The following is a 15,036-nucleotide window of genomic DNA, read 5'->3' on the forward strand; positions in this document are numbered from 1 at the left end:
CTTACATTCTCTTTTCGGAGTCCAACTTCACAAATTTTGACTGTGAATGCTATCAAAAATATATATAGATTTGTTATGAAAAAAAATTACATAAAATGTTTTTTTTGATAAAAAGCGACAAGTATTAAAAGTGTTTAACCTTTTCTTTTCTACCTCTTAATACTAAATATTATTAATAGTAAATTTTACAATTAAATTTCAATTGAAGTTAATACTATTACTAATTGTTAGTTTCTTTAATATATTTAATTATCTAGAAAACCGCGCATTTGCGCGGGATCTATACTAGTTATTTGAATATAAGACTCCATATTCGACCCAGATTAACAATAATTTTTTTTTTCAGCATTATTATTTTTTTAAAAAAAAAATCTCCATAAAAAATGCATGCAATTTAATAGGGAGGCTGAGGTATGAAATATGAATGTATGACCAGGAAAAGCATAGCATAGCAAATTAGCAAATCAATACCTTCCAAAGTGCCCCCCTTCCAAAGTGAGTCACATTATACTATTATAGTACCTGATCATGTTTGCGAAATCCTTGGCGCGAAATTCTGTTCACATCACCAGTTCACCACCCATTTTCACCTCCACTCTTTTGGATTGTCTTTGGAAAAAAGGAGAAAAAGGAAAAAAACTTTAAAAAAAAACTAGTAAATTCAAGATCTGATCAAAACCCAAGAAAAAAAATTAAATTGATCTAGAAATTATAGAGATTTCTAATAAGAAATTAATTGATTTCATTTGAATTGGGTACGTATTAATTCACATTGATGCAGGCTATCAATAATCCACTCTTTTATGCATCAATTACAGACTTTATTAGATAATTAGATAAGACATGGGTCAATGTTATCATGAATGTCACAAGTTTTTGATCTTCATCAAGGTTGAATAGAGAACAACCAAAAAAAAAAAAAAAAGATAATGACAAGAACAAGTCCTAATGGTAGCTCTTCCTCCTCTCCGACCTCTTCCTCTTGTAGCGATAATAATACCAACAATAGCGGTGGTGGCGAAAACTCTGTCAAAAGTATCAAGAAGAAAAAGGTTTCATCTTGTCATTTGTCATCCTAAAAACGTTTCTAGTATAACATAACTATTTAATGATTTTTTTTTTTTTGGCATTAGTCTATAATCCCAAAGATCTTTAGCTCGAATAAGCGAAATGGCAGGACGTCAGACGACAATGTTGCTGAATCAGGTTAGTTAGGCCAAGAACATACAATTATTTGAATATGTTGTAATCATATATACAAAACTGGATTATTGATTTGGTAATGATAATGATTAAACAGCCTTTGACAAGAAAGTTGCCGCAAGGAGAAAGGCTTTCTTTGACGACACTGATCCATATATTCGTAAGAGTTCCTCCGGTGAGGACTAAACTGCTTTCTGTCTTTCTTTTCATGCTAGTTCGACGCCTCATGGAAATAATTTTATCATGAGAGCGAGAGGGTGGTATCAAAAATCAGTACTGTCGACAGTAATATCTACATCTTTTTGGGTTCGTGTCTCATACGGTGGAATTGGATTACGTAACTTGGGTCATTGGTTACGTGAAGTCAATACATAACACACTGTCACCCTTTCGTGCCTTGTGTGCACAATCATTTGGCAGTTCACCTACCAAACCAGGAATTTTGATTTTCTTAACCCAATATTAATGAGGACTAGAAATTTGCCTAACATTTTGAAGAAATTGTCGTTGAAAACTGTACTCCGTATGTATTTATGCTCGTTTTTGCACATTATTTGTTCAATTGTGGCGCTAAATCATCGATCTTAATGTCGTACCAATTATTATCAGAAAGGCAAACTAGTTCAAGTATAGAAGGGCTGGATTTATCCACATCTTTAGCCTCTGTTACACCAAGTATGGAGTATCAAGATTACAGGTACTTTCTTTTCCTCCTCACTATTAGCTTTTCTTTTTAATTGCATTTGCTTACTTTCAATAACCGTTCTCGTTTAGTTGTTTGTTGGCTGGCTGAACATTCAAGTCATTGGGGTGACATTGTTGTTACAATTTCGTGCTTGTTTATACCCTAATTAACATTGCTTCTGAATTAATTGTAGGGTTTTTGTTGGAACATGGAATGTGGGAGGCAGAACTCCAACAAATGAACTCAACCTTAATGATTTCCTACACGCTGAGGGCTCGTCGGACATCTATGTAGTAGGGTATGATTGACTGCGCTTCATATTTGATAATGTTCCTTTTAAACAAATTATTGGGACGGAGGGAGTATGAGAGAACCCTTATTATATGGCCGGGTTACTGTCATGATTATCTTCCATAAAACTTTCCCATCTGAGAATTTGTGGTACTAGACAGCCTACTTTTTATGTGAATGGTTTTTTTTTTTTTTTTTTTTTTTTTTTTTTTTTTGTTATGAAGTGCGCCACAAGGACAATTTCGATGCCAAAGGGTTTCAGACATTACTGTATAATGGCTTTAGTCAGTTTATTGGTTGAGCTAGCTGACATTTGAATTAACAGTGAAAAATTGTAATGCTTGCTATTTTGACGGTTAACTCTTTGTCTCAGGTTTCAAGAAATAGTTCCATTAAACGCAGGCAATGTTTTAGTGGCAGAGGACAACGAGCCAGCGGCAAGATGGCTAGCCTTGATAAACCTAGCCCTAAACAGGCAACACCATGAATCAATGTACTCGTCATGTGAATCAAGTCCAAGCTCAAAAATATCAAAAGACTCGAAATCAAACTTCTTCCAGAAACCTAATCTTAAAGTTCTAAGCAAGAACCTTAGAGTGGACAGCAGCCTTGTCAAAACCTGCAACTGTTGTTTGGATTCGTTGATTCCTGAAGTGCGTAGACCGAGGCGCATTCATGATAACCCGTTCCAACACCGATATAACACCAGGGTTGAAGAGTTCTTTGCTATAGTACCGGATGCACCAGCATTCTCTGGCCTAGCAGAGTATCGTCTTGTGTCTAGTAAACAGATGGTTGGCCTATTTCTTTCAGTTTGGGCTCGCAAAGAGTTGATTCCTTACATTGGACATGTCAGAGTTTCTTCCATGGGAACTGGAATCATGGGTTGCCTTGGTAACAAGGTATGTGTTTTGCCTTGAAATAACTTTTGCAATCTCATATATTGAGACGGTATAACTGAAAGTGGTGTTGGGTTATATGCAGGGATGTATAGCAATAAGCCTGACGCTTCATAGAACGAGCTTGTGTTTTGTATGTTCACACTTGGCCTCAGGGGAAAAGGAGGGAGATGAACTTAAAAGAAATGCAGACGTAGCTGAGATACTAAAAGGCACTCAATTTCCAAAGATATGCAAGAATTCGGATCGAAAGGCACCAGAAAGAATCATTGATCATGAGTACTATGCTTGTACTCATCTATTTGTCTTCATAGCGATTTCAGTCCTGCTATTCTAAAGTATATATAACAATAATTAAGATTGGTCCTGCTTATTTGTTGCAGTCGCGTCCTTTGGTTCGGAGATCTTAACTATCGAGTGTCTTTGCCTTATGATGAAGCAAGGATTTTGTTGGAGGATAATGATTGGGATACCCTCCTTGAGAAAGATCAGGTTTGCCATTAATCAGTCCTTAAATAACTTTGGATAGAAAAAAGAAGGTTAATTGAGTGCTTCAATTCATGCTAGTCGGAAATGTCACAAAAATAAGAGATGAATGAATTAACCAATGTCTATAACTACTGATAAATTTTACGCAACAGCTGACGACGGAGAGGAAATGTGGCAGAGTGTTTGGTGGATGGAAAGAAGGTCGCATCATGTTTGCACCTACATACAAATACTCTCACAATTCAGACATGTACGCCGGAGAAACCACTAAATCCAAGAAGAAACGACGGACTCCTGCCTGGTAATTCCGACCATTCTTATACGAAGTTGAGAAATGTTTGTTTAATTTCAGTAGTCTGGTGCAAGAATTAATTAAAGGGTTTAGACGATAAAAAATGCAGGTGCGACCGTATACTATGGCATGGGCAAGGGATAGAACAAGTATCATATGTAAGAGCGGAATCGAGATTCTCGGATCATAGACCAGTATGTGGAGTGTTCACGGTGGATGTGGAAGTCAGGACTAAAATTACATCAAGGTTCAGGAAAGGTTATTCATGCACGACTACTAGAGTAGGTTATGATTGTGCTCCTCAACGTCATAGTTCTTATGAGTACTAACCTTTTCATATGTATATATTCCACACCAATAGCTTTCTGCAATTTTGATATGCAACAGACTAACAACTATACCTTGTAAAATGTTGGGCTACAAAGTCCACCTCCTACTGAGACTCATTTATTAGATAGAATTAGAGAGGGGAGTGTTCATAAGGAGGATTGTAATTGATAATTTCTTCGTATCTTGAATGATTAGATTGGCACGATATTTTTAGTACTCCCGAGATCTAAATCGTATCAACCTATTATAGCCTACATATAATAAGTTTATTCCTATTATTATATTATTCCGATTATGGTATAATACAATATACCGTAATATTCTCCAAAATCATTCTTTAATGACGTCTTTTGGGGTTAAGTTTAGTTTTGTTGTTAGCCCGGACTCTTTTATAAACACGACATGACTCTTTCATTTTTTCAATGTGCTATTTGGGTTTGCTGTGAACCCTCGTAATTATGCAATAAAGTACACCAAGTAAATACAACAGAAAATGCGGGATTATTAACGTCATTGCTCTTTCATGGACAAGTTTTACTTTTTCATATACTGTTTGTCATAAAATTTCCAACTACTACACTTTTCCACTACAAAGCTATCTAATTTTCTCTCTTCTTTTTCCCCTAAAATCTAATCAAATTACTCCCAAATACTTCAATTTTGGATATTAATTTTCACATCAAACAATTATTTATTTTGTTTTATCAACAAATTAAATAGTTTGTGGTGATTAAGTTGATTTAATTGTTTTTGTTTGTAATTAGGGGTTAAAATTTTCAATTAGGGTTTTCAATTGGGAGTTGGTGCTGGTGGTGAGGGAAATGTCTGATGGCAGGGGCGGGGGAAGGAGGAGGTTCTCGCAGCGCATCCGTAACATCTGATGAGCGTGATAGTTTACATCATGATGCACTGGAACAACTTTTAATCATCACATTATGGATATATTATCAATAGTCAACACAAATCTCAATTTTCATGCTAATAATTTTACCATGTCACCTGTAATTATTCTAAGCATGTATACAATATACACATCTTCTTTTGTGAACCCTATAAGGGCGCGTTTGGTTCGCGAGTGGGTATGGGTTTGGAATCAGGAATCATACCCGGGTGATATGAGTTTGGAACTTGATTCCTCATACCCTGTGTTTCTTTCAATTTTGCGTGGAATGGGGTTGAATTTCATTAAAGTTAAAAAAATCTAAAATACAACATTAAGAATAATCATTTTTTATATTGAAACATCATGAAAATGAAGATTTGATCAAATAAATGTAAAAAAAATTTATTTAAAATGTTCCAAAGTTTTTTTCATGGTTTTTGGTTTTGGTAGTTGATACCCATGGGTATCAATCTCATACCCACCTCCCCCATTGGGTATGAGAAACCCTTACCTCATGGGTTTGAGGTATGGGTATGAAACCTTCATTTTTGCCAAACAAACACCTAGTATGAGTTTGACTCATTCTAAACCCATACCTTATACCTTTATAAGTTGAAACAAACACCCCCTAAGAATGATACACTGGACAATTTTTCCATGTTAAACAGTCGTGTTCAGTTCTGTGTTTGTTATAACTTTTGTTCGTTCAAGCATCGGTACCTACAATGGTTGACTTTGAAACTCTAACTGGGGAGAGGCGGGAAGAGGTGGTTGATCGATGTGGGTTCTAGTGGGAGAGGTAAAAGTTGAAAAAAATGAGAGAGGTAAAAGTGTCAAATATGTACATGATTAAGTAAAACATGTACATGAAAGAGTAACACCCATTATTAAAACCTTTTAAATGAAAACAAACCGCTGAGTTGCAAATCATACAACCGAAATCAAAAGATAGTTTGAAATCCATACAAATCAAGTGAAAACCAATTGTGAATACAAAGGGAGTCTCAATCCCTCAAAACCAAACATGTGACCAACAAAGCGAGTCTAAATTAAACAATAAGGTGAAACGTTGAAAGGCCAACGCTCGCTAGTTTACTCATGTCAACCCCAAACAAGCGCTGACTTCATCACCTATTCATTCATTACAAATGAATTTCACAATCAGTAAGAGTAACTCAGAGACCTCGCAACAATAGTTCAAACCAACATATGAAAGCGATACATGACAGAATAAGCGATATTCATCAAAAGTGCATTAATTCGTTATTTTAGATCAACAATTAGTACCTTACACAAGGCATACAAACCAATCCAATTCACACACTACTACAAATGAGCATTTGGGCCATGACTAAATTCGTGCCGCAAGTGTTAAATTTCCGTGGCTAAATCATTTGGCCACGGGAATACCTTCCGTGGCGCAAGTGGCCGTGGCAAAGAGATGGCCACGGGAAAAACAACAACGTGGCTATTATTAAATTTTTGGCCACGGATTCTCTCGTGGCTAATAACTCCCGCGGCCAAAAAAATTTCCCGTGGCGAAAAAATAAATCCTGTGGCAAACAATATATATGAAAATTAATAAATAAAATGTAAAATAATTTTTTTTTTCACGATCGATATTTTATCATATATGGAACCGTGACAATCTAGGTACTGGTTTCACTAGTTAACTCGATTAACTTGAACGTATTTGGTTTCACTAGTGAAGAGTTTAGGATTCCAAGTACCTAAGAGGGGGAGGGGGTGAATTAGGTACTATTTTTAAAAAAATCAACTTGATCTTTATTGAATTAAAGCAAGTTGATTGATGATATGAGGAACAAGTGGATACATCAAATAAATTGCGTAATTAGAAGTGTATCACGTTTGTTGAAGAAGATTGCTGAAATGAAAAAACAACGGTTGTTCTGACTGTTGCTTCTTTGTCTTAGCAAATAGGATTGAGGCTACAGACCAAAGCAACAATATTCAGGACTGTTGCCAAAGAAATAAAAATACGAATGAAGTACAGGAAAAATAAATGCAGCGGAATATAAAGTAACGAGAGATCAACATAATGTTTTTGAATTGGTTCGGCCAACTCTCTAAGGGCCACGTCCAATCTTCTTTTTATTGATTATTTAAGTGATCTACTCCGACTACTTAAACCCTTACAATAAAAAGGACCAACAACCTACTCTGGTTGCGGTAAGAGTCCAAAGACTACTCCGTCTAAGAACTCGACACTCTACCTTGGAATGTTTACACGATCAAGTTTCCTCAAACTGATTCAAAAGAATTGATAAGGACAACTTATTGATCAAACGATTCTAGGTGAGATAATATGATACTTAAAACAACGGTTGTAAGGACTGTTGCACTTGAAGACTTAGAATATTTTGCAAACAAGAAAAAGCTTTTAAGTTCTTTAAAACACTTTGCAAAACTCTTTGAAATTCTCAGAAAAAGTCTTAAGAAATGAAGGAGAAGAGTGCTCCTTTTATAGGGAAGCAAACTAGGGTTTAGAGGTCAAGACATATGATAGAAAACAAATATTTTTGACTTAACCAAGTTTGCCTAAAAGGGGGCATTCTTCCAAAGGTTGAAGAAGAAAAAAAGTTTTGTTATTATCTTTAAAAGGCCTTTGAAAATCAGTGAAAGCAAGATTGACAACCAAGTGAAGACATTTTTAGAGAAACAATTTTGGAAAGAAACAAGTTCCTCTTTCCAAAAGCTATGATAAAAGGTGTTGCCAATTTGAGATAAGACCTTTTAAAAGATGCCATTTGAATATTTTTTTTTCTTAAAAACAACCTTTCATAAAATTCAAATATCAGAAATGAACATTTCAAAGATAGAAGTTTGTATTTGGAAATATGTGTATTTTTGAAATTGAAGACTTCCTTCAAGTGACACGAGCTAAAGCAACAGTCTTGCTTACTGTTGCCTTAGAAAGCAGACCGTCGTTAAACAACAGTCCTGCTTACTGTTGCCTTAGTACCATACTCTCTTACCCTTACATAAGTGACTCTTATTACACACAATTCTTGGATAGCTTCATCAACACTTCTTGAGCTTGAACATTGATTAATTCTTGAATGGGGAAGACGGCTAAATCCTTAAATGGAACATCTTAAAGCATGGTTAAAATAGGCATGTCATCATCAACAAATGTGTTCTAACAAATTCCCTTTTTGATGATGACAAGCCTTATAAAATGAATGTTCCAAAAAGTTCCCCCTCAAATGGTTAGTAAAAAAAGAATCATGAAAGTAGAAGTAGTGAGTTAAACTTATGAGGTAACAAATCCTAGAGCAAGATCAATATCATACGTAGTCTACCACAAAATAAGAGATTAATCAATGAGTATGTAAAAGGAACATGAATTTCCCTTTTCCCCCTCTTGACATCATCAAACCGATAAGAGGCTACCCCCGAACACAGAATAATCATGCATGAGACGTCACATGAATGACAACCATAATTGCATCATAATAACAAGGTCAACACAAATCAAAGGTTTAAACATGAGTTTAAACGCAAAGTTCAACAAGGCTAAACCTAGTTTAATTAGTACACCACCGAATGATAATGAGAGAGGGACAAGAGGTGTAAGGCAAAAGACAAGTTTGAGTATGGGAAAATTTAGGGTGCGGAAGTTTGGTCACCGTTTTTTAAGATAATGAAGAGGATTTAAAAATGGTTGAGGTTTGACAATGAAGGCTTGAGTTACAGTGATCTCTACTATTGCATTGCGCTTTATGATAAAAGAACATCAACTTTTTTTTTTTTTTTTTTTTTTTTTTTTTTTTTTGCTTTCATGACATTAAACATTGACAAATTTGATCTTGACCTTTGAGCATAACAACAATTGCATATACTGTTTCTTTCCTTTCTTGACCTTTGATCATAGCAACAATCGCATATACTGTTTCTTTCCTTTCTACTTCCCCCAATTTTTCGCCTTACTACTTTCTTCAAGAAATTCACCCTCAATCTCTTCCGTCTGTTTTCTAATAATTACTGTCACTTTCCATATTATCTTCCCGTTTCTTTCCACCCTTTTTTTTTAATTCTCCATTTTTCAACCAACTTCTCAATCATCTCTTGATGCATATGTAGAACAAGTAGTTTTCTGGTTCTTTGTTTCACATAGACCTTTGTAACATAAGTGAATTGAATGTGAAAGGGTGAGGTCTTTGGGTAATGAAAATGAAGGATTTTGAGCGATTTGAAGAGTAAGAGACATCCATTTGAAGGTGGTTGAAAGGATTGGTTTTCGGGTTTATTTGAGAGGGGAGGTTTCCTCATTCAATAGGGTAGGTACCATTAAACACAAGACTAGACATGCGGTTGAGTGATTATTAAGCACACACACAACGTTTATCGATTACGGACATAACATGGAATGAATAAATTAGAATAAAAGATAGCAAACCCGTTCTAGTCAATCATGTGAGGGATTAGTTTAATTCATATAAAAATTACATGCAATTAATAAAGCCAATTTGTAACCTAACTTTTTCAAATTGTTCTCTTGTAAGTGGTTTAGTAAATATGTCGGCAATTTGATCTTCGGTTTTGCAAAAAATAAGTTCAACATGCCCTTTTCTACATGATCACGAATAAAATGGTGACGAATTTCAATGTGTTTGGTCTTAGAATATTGAATAGGATTTTTTGATATATTTATCGCACTCGTATTATCACATAAAATGGGAACGGAGTCGTAAATAATACCAAAATCGAGAAGTTGTTGCTTTACCCAAAGAAGTTGTGAGCAACAATGAGCGGCACTAACGTATTCACTTTCGGCCGTTGAAAGAGCAACCGTGTTTTGTTTCTTTGAGCCCCATGAGACTAAGCACGGACCCAAGAATGTTGCAATCCCGGATGTACACTTTCGATCAACACTACAACCCGCATAGTCCGCGTCGGAATATCCTATAAGATCAAAGGGACAATGTAAGGGGTACCACAAATAAAGATCTTGTGTTCCAATCAAATATCGAAGAATGCGTTGAACGGCTTTAAAGTGAGATTCTTTCGGATTTGATTGGAATCTAGGACATAAACAAACACTAAAAAGAATGTCGGAACGACTTGTGGTTAAATAGAGAAGCGATCCAATAATACCTCGATACACCTTTTCACTAATGCTCTTACCTTTCTCATCTTTGTCCAATTTGGACTTGGATACCATAGGTGTGGAGTGAGGGTTGCCATTAGTCATCCCAAATTTCTTAAGCATCTCTTTAATGTAATTTTGTTGATGGACCATGATTCCATCTTTGGATTGCTTGATTTGGAACCCAAGAAAAAATCCCAGCTCACCCATCATACTCATTTCGAGTTCCGATTTCATTAGTTCCAAAAAATAAGTATAAAGTATCTCATTTGTGGCTCAAAATATGATGTCGTCAACATATATTTGGACAACCAACAGTTCACTTGACTGTTGCTTTAAAAACAATGTTTTATCTATGGAACCTCTTCTAAAACCATTTTCAATGAGAAATTTAGACAATCTATCATACTAACACCTAGGTGCTTGTTTTAAACCATAAAGAGCTTTGTCTAACTTGAAAACATGTTTAGGAAAATCATTGTCTAAAAAGCCCGAAGGTTGCTCTACAAAGACATCCTCTTCCAAATATCCATTTAAGAAAGCGGTTTTGACATCCATTTGGAAGAGCTTAATTCCTTTGTGAGCCGCAAAAGCTATCAATAACCGGTGCATAGGTTTCATCGTAATCAATTCCCTCTTGTTGATTATAACCTTGCACCACTAGTCTAGCTTTATTCCTTACGATTTCACCGGAATCATCAAGCTTGTTGCGAAAGACCCATCTAGTACCAATGAAGGTACGATTAGATGGTCTAGGGACAAGGTTCCATACCTCATTTCTCTTAAATTGATTGATCTCATCTTGCATAGCTAGCATCCAATCGGCATCGGTCAATGCAATGGTTATGTTGGCCAGCTCAATTTGAGAGAGAAAGGCGCTTTGGGCACAAAACTCAACAAGAGATGAAAATTTGTTGAGGGAGGCCCTTGTTCTAATTCCGGAATTCAAGTCACTTGTTAGATTTGAGAGTGGATGAGAGCTTTGATGTTTCCATTTTTTAGGAACAAAGGTGTTTTGTTCCCCCTCGGATGTAACAGTCTCTGTGACTGTTGCTTGCTGGTCAGAAGATGGCTCCATATCAGTGTTTAAGGATTCTCTTGGAGCAATAGTACCTTGGACTGTTGTTGTTCTGGAAGAGGAAGCAACAGTCTCTGGAACCGTTCTTTTATTATTTTTTCCCCCTGAACTGTTGCTAGTATCAGTAGGTAACAGTCTCTGTGACTGTTGTATGGCGTCATTGTTTGGAGCTTCCTCATCCTCAAACACAAAGTCTTTTCTTACAAGACCTATCTCAAATTCATCATCTTCATCATTATTTTGTACATGTCCAAGAATGCTAGATTCATCAAATATGACATGGACACTTTCTTCAATTAGCATGGTTCGTTTATTATAAACTTTATAGGCCTTGCTATGATCGGAATAACCAATAAAAACCGCTTCATCACTACTTGGATCAAATTTTCCCAAGTTATCTTTTCCATTATTGTGAACAAAACATCTGCTCCCAAAGTATCTAAAATATGAAATATTGGGCTTTCTTCCACGTAAAATTTCATAAGGTGTTTTATTGATTATGCTCCTTATCATGACACGATTATGAATGTAGCAAGCGGTATTTACCGCTTCGGCCCAAAAGTTCCTAGGCAATTTACTACACAACAACATGGTTCTAGCCATACTTTCAAGTGTCCTATTCATTCGTTCAACCACTCCATTTTGTTGTGGTGTTCTAGGAGCCGAAAAATTATGGTATACACCATTGTCATTACAATAAGCACTAAATGATCATGATCCGTTCTTATGGAAACAAGTTTGAAATCAAGTTTATTTTGAATCTTTTTCAACCAAATTAAAAACTCATCAAATGCCTCATTCTTGGAACTTAGGAAAAGTGCCCAAACAAACCTAGAATAATCATCAACAATGACACACACATAACGACTACCACCTATAGATACCCAGTATCTGCACCTTCCAAAAACCACCCGATGATGATCGGACTATAACATATTTTTGATATGCGTGCGTGGATTGGCTATACATGAGACGGTTTAATGCACTACTCGAATATGAAAAATTATTTCAAAAGTTTTCTAACTTCATTTGCATTAAAATAACACTATTTAGAGTTAAAACCGTCTTCGGACCCAAAACCGGCTCAGAAACCCGCAACTCGAGTCAACCCGAGTCTCGAATGTCAAAAATAATTCCATAAATGTCTTTAACATGTAATTTCCATTAAAATGACCCTACTTAGAGTCTAAACCGACACCGGGCCAAAACCCGACTCAAAATTCAAATCCCGACTCACACGGGTCATACCCGAGTCAAGGACACAAAATACCTACCCAAAATAACACCCAAGAGTAAGCTTACACGGCTAAGAAACCATCAAAGATCACAAATCACAACCAACAAAATATTGGTTAGAACAAATGGAAAATCCAAATTTTTGAAAGGGACAGTACACCCCTTTCAGTCACTAGGTGCCTCGCGCCTCAATGGGGTGTCTGCTTAGCCTTTAAGAAAACTCAACCAACCTACCATCCCATATTTCTCTATAAATACCAACCTTCACATACAACAATTCTTACGCGATCGTCCGCCCCGTCACCTCTCCCTTAAACTTCTAGACCCGACTTCCTAAGTCACAAAAATCGACACGTTTTTACGACCTACCGATGGTAAACACAAGCCTTACACATTTTGTTTGGTACCTTCGCCGTGCATTCGACCAACCCATTTGACCAACTCAATTCATCAATAAACATGTTTTAATTAACATATTTTCAACATATTTTCAAAACAAAATTCTTTTTTAAGGCACTCTTTTAAACTTCTTTGATCGTGAGTAGTCGCTACGAGAAAACCGTCTCTAAAGTCGTGTACATCGTAAACATCAATACACGTAAGTTTGAGGGTGTAAATAACTCATTTATTTCATGTATTTATCATTTTTATGAGTTTATAAGCATGAATGATGCATAAAACGATTCAAATATAGGTTAGACGAGCCAAAACCGAGTTTTGGCCCGAGATAGAAGCTCCTTGCTATGCAGGGAGGCTCACGCCTCTTGTGGGTGTCCAGGTCAGACTCAAATGTGTTTGAGTTCGTCATTCCTTCAACACTTTATTTTATTTTTACTTCTTTCCTTTTTACGGTTTTTACCATTTTAATTCATTTTTATGACAAATATTCTGACCATTACAAAAATCATCCTTGGTTCCTTATACCATGATGGTTTATTCCGTGACTCGATGATATTATGGTTAATTACATTTTAATGGGTATTTTAACACCCTTTTATTTTATTTACCATTTTCCTCATTTATTTACACTTTCAAACATATTAGTCATAATTCATAATCATCCTTGGTTCCTTATACCATGTCGGTTTAATCCGAGTACGATGACAAACTTGACTAATTACAAAATAAATGAACTTAACATAATTAGTTCGAATCAAACATTTTCCTTTCACTTTTGTTTTATTTCATTTTCATCTTCGTCTTGGCCATATTGTATGTCACCCTTGGTTAAAATAAATACCATGTCGATTTAATTCGAATACCGTGATAAAATGGTTAAGCACACATATTTTATATTTTTATTTATAAACTATGCTTTTCAAACTTGCAAATCCGACAACGAATATTACTAACATAGTAGTAATTATTCCGAGTCATGCAAATCATACTCGCAAGTCATTTAAACACAAATACGGTTTTAAACAACCTTTTTAACAACCAGGAGGCACCTCTTGGCTCGCCCCATGGCTCGCGCCCCAAGAGCCTGCCTATTTCCATCTTTCAAAACCTGGGCAGACCCCTTTTCTCGCCAATAGGCTCGCACCCCAATGAGGCTTCCTGACACTGTTCTGTCTCGTTTTGGTACTTGTCTAGGACGATCTCGATTACGGTTAATCCGAATACGTGACAGATCAGATTGACGAGTTTGCATTTTATACTTTATCTTTTAAACACACTTTTTCAAATAAATGGATCGTGCTAAGCATCATAACCCGAATTTGGTAAATGGATGTTTAATTTCCGTTTTCACATGCAAATCAATCTAAATCCAACTTTGACACCAATTTATTGGTACATGTATAAACAAACCGACTTAGCGAATTTTCACACGTTAGGTTAAGACTTTTGGATGTGCATTCATGCATTTAAACCGTTTTATCAACTTTTGCACTTAAACAACCACGATCGATCAGTAGAGGCCGCTAACGCGGGCGGGATTGGGTATCTGATTAAAGGGCTTTCCAATACGTACCCTCACCTCTTACTCAGAACCTTTGGATAGTGGATGGCCTTATCCAGGGCGTACGAGAGTCATTTTAGGCATAAAATGCTAAAAGGGGGACGAGTCCTTATCTTTAGTACCTATGTAAAACACCGCTTTTTGCCTTGATTGACCTAGGTATAAAGTGGATTCAAACGGGTTCCAAGCATCCCACAAATGCTTGGTGGCGACTCCGAACATCTCTGCATCGTTTCGAGACCTTTACCGAGACGAAACTGACCGATCTAAAGCGATCCGGTCGAAAGCATTTCTACGTCACCGAGCTTGGCTTTCAGACCGCTGCATGTCCACAATTTGGCTTGGCATGCAGGTGGCCCGTGACTACGGACCGGTAGGCGGCATCACGCCCGCAGACCGGCTTGTGGCCCATGTCCACACCACCTCTACTTCTAGTTCTCATTGGTCCACATAAGTCGATATGCAAAAGTTTTAATGGACGAAGAGTACTCACAATTCTTTTAGGTTTAAAAGAACTTCTAACATGTTTACATCTAGCACATTCATCACATACTTTATCAATGTCAAATTTCATGTTTGG

General features: G+C 36.3%; 1 protein-coding gene across 2 annotated transcripts; it reads left to right on the forward strand.

The window, feature by feature from the left end:
- The first annotated feature begins 594 nt into the window (after nt 1–594).
- LOC141658797 (type I inositol polyphosphate 5-phosphatase 5) lies at nt 595–4,398 on the forward strand. 2 transcript variants are annotated; one of them, XM_074465612.1, is made up of 10 exons: nt 595–1,052; nt 1,134–1,206; nt 1,301–1,378; nt 1,813–1,900; nt 2,082–2,186; nt 2,553–3,081; nt 3,164–3,357; nt 3,462–3,570; nt 3,720–3,868; nt 3,969–4,398. In XM_074465612.1, the coding sequence occupies exons 1-10, from the start codon at nt 930–932 to the stop codon at nt 4,186–4,188; spliced, it is 1,668 nt and encodes a 555-aa protein (XP_074321713.1). In that variant the 5' UTR covers nt 595–929; the 3' UTR covers nt 4,189–4,398. The 2 variants fall into 2 exon arrangements, with proteins under 2 accessions (XP_074321713.1, XP_074321714.1); XM_074465613.1 differs by having other exon boundaries at nt 3,953–4,057.
- Nucleotides 4,399–15,036: the final 10,638 nt, after the last annotated feature.

Source organism: Silene latifolia, chromosome 6 (assembly GCF_048544455.1).
Source record: "Silene latifolia isolate original U9 population chromosome 6, ASM4854445v1, whole genome shotgun sequence".
In the NCBI taxonomy this organism is placed as follows: domain Eukaryota; kingdom Viridiplantae; phylum Streptophyta; class Magnoliopsida; order Caryophyllales; family Caryophyllaceae; genus Silene; species Silene latifolia.